At 35.4% G+C, this 9927-nt stretch overlaps 1 protein-coding gene across 1 annotated transcript; it reads left to right on the plus strand.

Annotated features, from left to right (window-relative positions):
• The first annotated feature begins 1766 nt into the window (after positions 1 to 1766).
• LOC141627595 (E3 ubiquitin-protein ligase RING1-like) lies at positions 1767 to 4083 on the plus strand. Its single transcript, XM_074440831.1, has 2 exons — positions 1767 to 1827; positions 3722 to 4083. The coding sequence occupies exons 1-2, from the start codon at positions 1767 to 1769 to the stop codon at positions 4081 to 4083; spliced, it is 423 nt and encodes a 140-aa protein (XP_074296932.1).
• Positions 4084 to 9927: the final 5844 nt, after the last annotated feature.

A 9927-nucleotide genomic window follows, 5' to 3' on the forward strand; every position in this document is an offset into this window, starting at 1 on the left:
CTAAAAGGACAAACTTTCATCTCCAATTGGAATCACCTGAATATCTGTTGTAGAACTCGAGATATGGCTCTTACAAGAAGGAACTAGCAAATTGAAGCACTCTCTTGGCTCGCCTAACTTCCTTACTCCAATGCGCATCTCAAAATAGCTTCATTACCGCTCCAAATTCAACTCATCTCCTAAATGCATGCGTAAGGACATGTTTTAGGCTTGTTTTCACTCCTTTCGGGTTCATTCCTGCAAATAAGACAAAATAACCCAAAGTAGCATATTCGGGGCATTTCGTAGCATAAAACCACGGTAAAAGCATAGAGATGCGTGCATAAAATAGGCTAAAAGGACTATATAAAATGCACGTATCAGTAACCCAACTATTTTAAAAAATGACATAAACTACTAACTGATTGTCACAGATAACACTACTAGGTGCCCGTGCATTCTATGTAATAGAATCAGAGATATTGCGAGATGTCTATAAGGAGCAAATACTCTTAATTTTAAATAGTCAAGGTAAAATTATGTTGTAAGAGATCTAACATTTTCTTTCAACACACTAAATATATATAATTATTATACCTGCTGTTTTTTGTAACATCATTCACTTTTACGTAGTTGTAAGATAATTTGCAAAACTCATAAAGATATGTCTCCGTTATTAAGGGTTCATATTGGTGAGCTCCACCATATTTATAAAGAAAGCGTTTTGTATTTAATTAAAAACTGGTTGTGCCTGTAACAATGAAAAAGCTAGCGACATACTTAGGGGTTGTTTGGTTGCCCCTTCTAAATGTGATTTGCAAAATAAGTAGGTTGTTTGTTTACACAAAATCCCATGAATTAAGGTACCATAGGAACTCTAATTCCTCCATAATGGAGGAAGTTGCTTACCTAGACCCCCCTAGGTAAGTGGTAATTCCTATGGAATTCACTTCCCACATTCCAACCAAATAAATTTCCTCAATTTCAAGTGAATTGCAAAAACATGTGAATTGGTACTTCCTTGGAACTTCAATTCCGGTTGTGAACCAAACGACCCCTTAAACTATGTCACTTGATGTTATAATAATTAATGGCAAAACTTTTATGCTAAAAGCACTAATAATTCATCGGTTATCATCTATACCAATCACGATTTTTTTTCCATCAATGACAACATAGTAGGACTTTTCTAACAACTTAAGAATATATTTTTACAGATAATCCTAATGAAAGCCCCGTGCATCGCACGGGCTTTTCAACTAGTTAGTGATTAATTAGAGTATGTTGGAGAGAAAGGGGCGACCCTTACATTGTTCAATTCGGTTCATCGAAGGAGGCCCAAAAGGGTTGGGGGCCTCATCTGGAAACAATTCTACTTAATTTATAAACATTCTATAATGTAAGCATATCTTTCCTTTGGCATAATGGTAGTGGGCCTAGGAGTAAACAACTTTGAAGTCCTACGGAGGAGGTCATGGGCTCGATTCTTCGTATTGTAATTTTTACATTAATTTTTTTTGTTTTTTTGCCTTCCATTTCCATTTTCCACCTCATTCTCGTACATATCAATAGGCTCCGAAACTTGATGAATGATGAGACCCAGTCAACTAATTAATCATTTTTCACCATTTTAGTGTAAGTTACTTGAAAACTTTGTCACTTTAAAAAAATTGTTCGTGTTGCATAAGACCGTCAAACAGAGACGAAGCGTGGTTCTGGCCGAATGGGCCGTGGCCCGGGTGGCCTTTATGATACATATACATTAGCAGCAATACTCATGACCCATAATGGAGGTTAGCAGAGATGGTAAATCTCTTGTTGGGTTTTCACTGATGTTGGAGATCTGCGGTTCGAATCTTGCCACTGCATTTTGCTGATTTTATTTTTCTTTTGTTTTTCACAATTTTTTTAAATAGTCTTAATTATCTCCATTATCAAAATCTTTTCTATATTTGACTTAATTTTGCTAAAATAAACTTTGATAAACGTGTCTTATAAAAAAAACTAATTTTATAGTCATAAAGAAATGCTTGTATCAAACATAGTAAATGAATCAAATAAAATACTTTTTGTATGATAAGTTTTTAGTAACACTTTTCCTCATTTTTCCTTTTGCATTTCTTCTATTTAGCGTACATGTCTTCTCTTTTATAATAAAAATAAAAAAAATTTGTGGAAATTTTATGACTAAATGAACAAAATAATTTATATTTGTTATGTTTCTACAAAGTAATAATTATGTCAAAGTGCTGATGATAGAGCAAAATATACGAAAGGTCTATAAACCGGCCCCCCTTACTTTTTCGTCCTAGCTTTGTCCGTGCCGTCGAACACCCTTCTTTTACTTTTAGCTCTATTTTAATCAGAGTGAAAACCATCTTAAGTTAAGAGGGTCTTAAATACAAATAGTGTTAAAACAAATGGGTCATCTCCTAAAAAAATAATTATTACAAACATGTTATTATCGATGATGCACTTATGGTAAGGGCCTCCACCTAAGATTTGGAACAGGGCCTCCAAATTCTTGGGCCCGCCCCTGTGGAGAGAGTGTGTTTTAAACACATTATTAATCACCATTTTGCCTTTCAATCTCAGCCGCCTATTTTCTCCATCCAATGGTCCTAAAGAGGACTTATGGACTCAACACTAAAAGGACTCGCTTGATCCCGTATATATATATATATATATATAAATATATATATATATATATATATATATATATATATATATATATATATATATATTTAGGATCCGGTGAGAACCACCTACATAGTGAGAACCGTGAGAACTCCACCTTAATGATTTATTTCTAAAAAATGACGACATATTTGAATTCAGCATAGAATTTTATGTCTATATAACATATTTCTTGGTCCAAAAAGTATAAATTATTGACCGGAATCTATACGAGAAACATTTTATTAATTTTGATGCACCTAGTACTCATTTTTCATGTATCTAACAATTTTACCTAGAACTCGTTTTCGTGCACGTAGAGCCTGATATTTTCATGAACCTAGTAATCATTTTCATGCATGTAACAATTTTCTTTTACCTAGCATTGATTTTCGTGCATCTATAGCCATTTTAGTATACCTAATTGTATTTTTTTACATTAAGTTTATATTTTGTTAATAAAATCAATTTTTTTTTGTTTAGCTATACTAAAAATGTGTTAGAATAAACTAAATTAAGGGTAAATGATCCATCAAAACTTTCGGAACAAGATTTGATGATGATTTAGTAAGGGTTATCAAGGTTCTCATTATGTTAGTGGTTCTCACCGGATCCCCGATATATATATATATATATATATATATATATATATATATATATATATATATATATATATATATATATATATATATATATATATATGGTGGGATCTCGTGAGTTTGGTTCTTAGGGTGAGTTGTGAGTTTGTGCACTCACAAATCTCAGCCATTAGATAAAAAGAAATAGATGGCTGAGATTACCTTTAAACAAAACAAAATCACTTGTTTACCTTCTCTCCCTTCACAAACCCAACCCTCTATAAAAAAAAAAGAGTAAAAAAAAATCACTTGTTTACATTCTTTCAAGGCAACTCAGTTCATCATCACGCCGTCGTCGTTATTCTCTTAGTCGCCAGGTGGTGCCGGCAGTATCGGCGGCGCCAGAGGATTTGATGCGCTCTCGTTTTTGCAATCGCACCTCGAGAATTTCCAATCCAACTGTGTGAATATCCAATTCGTGGTGGAAGGTTCAGATGCTTCATCTAGGGTTCCGGCGAACCTTGGAGATTATATTACCGACAATGGAATAGAACAAATTCTTCAGCATTTAATGGAGAATGATCTGAATCGATACGGAACACCACCGGCTGCGAAGACAGCGGTGGAAGGGCTGCCGAGCGTGGTGGTCGGAGAAGATATAGTAAATTTGGAGTCGAATTCGTGTGCGGTTTGTATGACGGAGTTTGAGTTGAATAGCGAAGTGAAACAGATGCCTTGTAAGCATTTATATCACCCTGAGTGTATTTTACCATGGTTGAAGATGCATAGTTCGTGTCCATTTAAGAGAATATCCATTGAGTGTGCGACTTCCAGTCAGTGGAATGACTGAATCTTGATCCCCACTGTTTTTAATCAGCCAAAACAGTCAGTATGCATTTACAATTCTAATATTAAGAATCAACTGTTAGCCTAGAAAGCTTCTGTGGGATGACGGATCTGGTTTAATGATTAATCTTGATCGACTTCATGTAAACTATAATCTGATCATGTATGAATTCCTTGCATTTTGGAGATTGATTGATTGATTTATTCCTCTAAGAATATTCATATGGATTGGTTTATTAGGTATTGATTTAATACTAATGATTTAAGATTAAGGACATGAAATTATATACTAGAGACGGATGTGTTGATTTCAATGGGGAGCCGGTCCTGACAAGCAAAACAGGGAATGCTCGGTGGTACGAAATGTGTTGTTGGTGCACGAATTGAAATGTGATGAATGTTGAAGGAGCATGGGAGATGCGGGTATGGCGAGATGTTGCTTTTGCGATTGAAGGTTGAAGACGAGCTTCAGGCGAGTATGGTGGTGATGAACGATGGGAGTTGCAGAGACTCGTAGATAAATTTGAGAGGGTTGATATGAGTCGCAGGCCGAACATGACAGTAGCCCGTAATCATCTGCACTGATGCGCATAATTCAATCACGGTTTCATTGTGATGTTTGTTTGAAGAACTCAGGTTACTAATTGGGTGAGTTTTGAATAGAATCAAGAGCCTGTGAAAGAAAGAAACAAGAAGGAAAAGACACATTTGCCCCTCATTTTCCCGAACATACAAAGCTGCGTTTTATACTTTGTAGGCTGTCGTTTTGTAATAAAATTATAAAAGCCCAATACAGACCTAATTTGAGACAACATCAGACGCAGCCTTCATCATTTTTTTAGAGATAGAAAACACTCAAATAGTAGACAGTAGGAGTAGTTTATAGATAGAGAAAATTCATCTCATTTTTCCTCTTAATTTCTCCTTATTTGCATTTGTAATAATTTAATTATTCTCTAGTTTATCCAAATTTCTCTCATCTCATTAGTTTATAATTATTTTTGGGTTGTAATTTTGGAAGACAAAAAGACATCATCCTCCATTTTTTAATCCAAGTTTCTCCTTTAATTTAAGTTGATATATTTTCTATCTCATTTTCACACTATTTCAATTGTTTACATGTTTTTTTCATTTCATCTTATATTGTTTGTTTAATCTTGTTGCTAACCATGTTTTACCACCTTTCATTTTTTACTATTTAACATAGGCCGTCTTCTTCATATAGGAAGAGGATGAAGATGGTTGATTGCTACCCTTGTCATCGAAAGCTGTTACTTTTTTTTATCACGTGTTACTTTGGTGTTATTGTGTTCTCATAAAAGAGTAAAATAGGTGTCTTTTGTCATTTATTTGGCAGGAATAACATCACAATAACACCAAAATAACAACACAATAACATGCGGTAAAAAAGAGTAAAAAAATCAAAGTAGTAAAAAAAATCAAAGTAGTAAAAAAATCAAAGTGACAGCGGAATAACATCACAATAACAGCAGAATAACAGTAGAATAACAACAGAATAACAACACAATAACACGTGGTAAAAAAAAAGAAAAAAATTAAAGTCGTAAAAAAATCAAAGTCGGAATAACATCTCAATAACAGCAGAATAACATCACAATAACATGCGGTAAAAAAAAGAGTAAAAAAATCAAAGTAGTAAAAAAAATCAAAGTAGTAAAAAAATCAAAGTGACACCGGAATAACATTACAATAACAACAGAATAACAGTAGAATAACAGCACAATAACACGTGGTAAAAAAAAAAGAAAAAAAATCAAAGTCAGCACAATAACACGTGGTAAAAAAAAAAAGAAAAAAATCAAAGTCGTAAAAAAAATCAAAGTGGCATCGGAATAACATCTCAATAACACCAGAATAACATCACAATAACATGCGGTAAAAAAAAGAGTAAAAAAATCAAAGTAGTAAAAAAATCAAAGTGACACCGGAATAACATCACACAATAACAAGAGAATAACGAGAATAAATAAAGACAATAACACGTGGTAAAAAAGGAAAAAAATGAAAGTCGTAAAAAAATCAAAGTAATGTAATGAGAATAACATCACAATAACAAATAAAATAATAACAATAACAAAGACAATAACATGTGGTAAAAAAAAAGTCGTTAAAAAAATCAAAGTAAAAAAAGCACAATAACAACATAATAACACGAGGTAAAAAAAATAAGAGTAAAAAAATTTCAAGTAAAAAAAAATCCTATGAAAAAGAAAAAGAAAAAAAAAAGGTAACATAATGAGTAAATTAAAGAAAAACATAAGAGAAAAAAATCAAAGTGGTAAAAAAAAAGCACAATAACAAAGATAATAACACGAGATAAAAAAAAAAGAGAAAAAAATTAAAGTAAAAAAAAAGTAACATTAGAAGAAAGAGAACATAAGTAATTGATGGTGGTTTTATATGACATGTAAGATTAGATCTTGACCATTCATCTCTAATATAATCTAGTGGTTGAGATTTCAAAGGGCAAACTCACAACTCACCATAAGAAACCAAACTCACAAGATCCTATATATATATATATATATATATATATATATATATATATATATATATATATATATATATATATATATATATATATATATATATATATATAATCGGGATCTCGTGCGAACTATTTTACGGTGCGAACTGTACGAACTTAATAAAAACCACTAGATTAGAACAATCTATGGCTAATAAAGAAAATTCCAGCCAACCATTTTATATCTCACGCATAACCCCTAGTCCCAACTACTCAATCTCACTCCTCACACTATCTCATTTCACCCCACGCAAATATCGCTGATACCGGAGCTCCGACGACCACCACCATGTCGCGGCGGCGTATCTGTAATACTCCGTATTTATAAGTCTTTGGGTACTCTATCGAGTAGGCCTTACTCAGTCGAGTAAGGGTGAGTTGCGTTTTAAAATAGTTTCTGACCTGTTGGGTACTCGATCGAGTAACGTGGGTACTCGATCGAGTAAGGGGGCACTCGATCGAGTATCTCGGGTACTCGATCGAGTGTCCGGTTTTACGGGGAGTTTTCTCGGGTTTTGTTAATTACGCGATTAAGGTATATAAGCTTTATCGTCCTTATTCTAAATCACTTTTGCAAAACGTAAATTACTGTTTAAGAGAGGAAGCAAGCAAGTTCTTCATCCTAATCGCATAATTAGCAATCCCCGGAGTTTGGAAGGTCAGTTCGCGTCGTTGGTTATACCGTTGAGTTCCTTGCGTCGAGGGTAAGATCTATGTACCCTTTTTATTGTCTTTCCTTTGATTTGGTTAAACCCTAATTTAGAGGTTTGGGGGTTTATGTGTAGTATGTGATTTGGTAGCCTCTATATGTTGTATGATAGGAGGAGGGTTCATAGAGGAAGCTTTTTGACTCGTGAGAGAGAGACCGTCGATTGTGTGCTTACCGTGCAGGATTTCCTACTCCGTATTAGTCCCATAATGGGATGATTGTTGATGTGTTGAGATTGATTGTTTGTTATAGTAATTGTATTGTGACTACCGTGATTGTGATTGTACATTGTTGATAGATTCAGACGGTTGTTGATATTGTGATTGTGATTGGTTGCCTATGGTTCTCGAGATGCGTTCTCGGCTGAGTGGAGTCACTTGCGGGTGTGGCTTCACGCCCTAGTTTCGCCCTTCGTGGAACCTGCCACGGAAGGGGATGTGCACATTAATGAACATGGGTTTATCGCTCGCATATGAAGAGCGGGGATTTGGTGGGTACTGCGGTCCCCCATCGCGGGCTGGTCCAAAGGACGATCGGTGATTGAGATTGTTGGGATTGGTGTGAATGTATGTGTGACGGTGTGAGCTGTCTGCTTATCGGATTGTTGATATGTATATAAATTGTGTGATTAGTATCGACCGTTTAAATGTTTTAAAAACTGTGGTGATCCATTCGGGGTGGTGAGCGATTGCTTGGCGGTATATCTTGGATACGCGTGGGATCTAGTCAGGATGGAGTCATCACATATCGAGTCTTTAGTCCGCCGCCGTGTTTGTTAGGACAGTTCCTTTCTGTTGGTTTATAGTTTGAGAGCAATTGTATTTTGCTTACAGTTGGTTTTGTTATGTAATCACTTAACTTGTTTAATAAAGTATGTTTCTTCATTGTCTTATGATTATCATGCCTCGGTAACCGAGATGGTAGCATCTTTATACCCGAGTGGTCCTGGTAAGGCACTTGGAGTATGGGGTGTTACAAATGGTATCGAGCGACGATCCCGAAACCCGTAACCAATAAATCCAAAGAATATAGGGAGTCAATTAAAATGAACCCGGGGTAAAGGTTGTAGGAGCTAATGCAAAGACTTGGGAGACGTCCTAAAGTCGCGAACTCGCTCTACAATTTTGAACCGGTCACCTTGGGATACGAGTCGGGATCGCTATGTGTTTACCTTGTGTATTGTGTATCTATATAGTAATGTGTGGTATGAACCAGTGGATGTATGATTGTGGAGAATGGGGAATGTGTAGACAAAGATGGTGACGATGTGATTTTGTATATGGTTTGTTGAAAGCATGTTGCATGATAGTTAGTTTACATGTTGGTTGGAATCGTTGGAAAAGTATATGAGAATGACAAATGATATGGTAGAAAAAGAAAGTAGTTCGTATATGATGATGCGTGATGAATAATGATGTTGCAGGACGAATGGTTTATAGTGAGGCAATCCTAATAACATGTGGTTAGGGGGTGTGATAAGATTTGTTTTCGTAGTTTTGTTTGCGTAAAGCAATATATTAAGTTCGTATAATTGTCTACTATCGTATCATATGCGCTTGTTAGATGAAGTATATGATTGAACTAGATGAATTGATTGGAAAAGATGAAGTGGCAATTTCGTAAGGATATGAATTTCTTGATTATGGAAGTGTTTATGTGATGAAGTGGATTTGTAATGTTGTTGTGTTATAAAAAGTTATGAAAGTTTAAAACATGCGGGTAATACATGATTGAAAGTTGAATGTTATATGAGCATGATAGATGGTAATGTTTGGCTTTTGGTAAGTAGTAACATGAAGAATAGAGGTTCAATGATATGTGTTTTGTATAACGAATTGGATGAAAAGCATGATGGTTGTTTATAATGTGGCACTTGATAACACGAAGTAGATTATTTTGTTGATTGTATGAGGAGTCGCGCAGATTTGAATGCGTAGTTGTAATCATAATGTTGAAATAATAATGAATGCATAGTACGTTGGGGTATGTGAGATAACATGCGGGTAGTATTCACGAGTCTGCATGACTCGATCGAGTGGGTTTGATTCGATCGAGTGGGTATTTGTCGTTATTTTGACCAGAATCGTGTTTTGGGCACTCGATCGAGTACCTCGGGCACTCGATCGAGTATGGTCACTCGATCGAGTAGCCGGGCTACTCGCCGAGTAAGTCGAGATCGAAGGTCCGTTTGGGTTCTGGAGTCGGGGCACTCGATCGAGCATGATTGGGCACTCGATCGAGTAGCCTCAACTCGATCGAGTAGGTTCCGTACTCGATCGAGTGGGTCCGTGCAGTCATATGCGTGTTTCAGGTCATATGTTTATCTTTTGACATTCGTTGCATATTATGTTTAATTCAAAGGTGTTGTATTACTTCTTTATGCATTGTTTTACGTATGTGTTGGTCCTGAAGCGTAAGTTACCCAATCTTATGATGTAAAGAGTGGCACTTATGATAAGTATGAGTTCGGTGGGGAGGACATGAGTTATATGTGATTATGATAGACGGTGGAAAAAGAAAAGGAAGATTGGTATAGTTTATTGAGGCATGGCGCACGTTTTGCGAGACGGGATGAGTGATATGATTGTGTG

The sequence above is a fragment of the Silene latifolia genome, chromosome Y, assembly GCF_048544455.1.
Source record: "Silene latifolia isolate original U9 population chromosome Y, ASM4854445v1, whole genome shotgun sequence".
Lineage (NCBI taxonomy): Eukaryota > Viridiplantae > Streptophyta > Magnoliopsida > Caryophyllales > Caryophyllaceae > Silene > Silene latifolia.

What these genes read in the sequence shown, in the direction of transcription:
- LOC141627595 (XM_074440831.1), top strand. Translation starts at nt 1,767, where the DNA reads ATGGAGGTTAGCAGAGATGGTAAATCTCTTGTTGGGTTTTCACTGATG. An exon ending in ACTGATGTTGGAGATCTGCG is followed by an intron (nt 1,828 to 3,721) that starts GTTCGAATCTTG and finishes TCGTGGTGGAAG; the next exon opens with GTTCAGATGCTTCATCTAGG.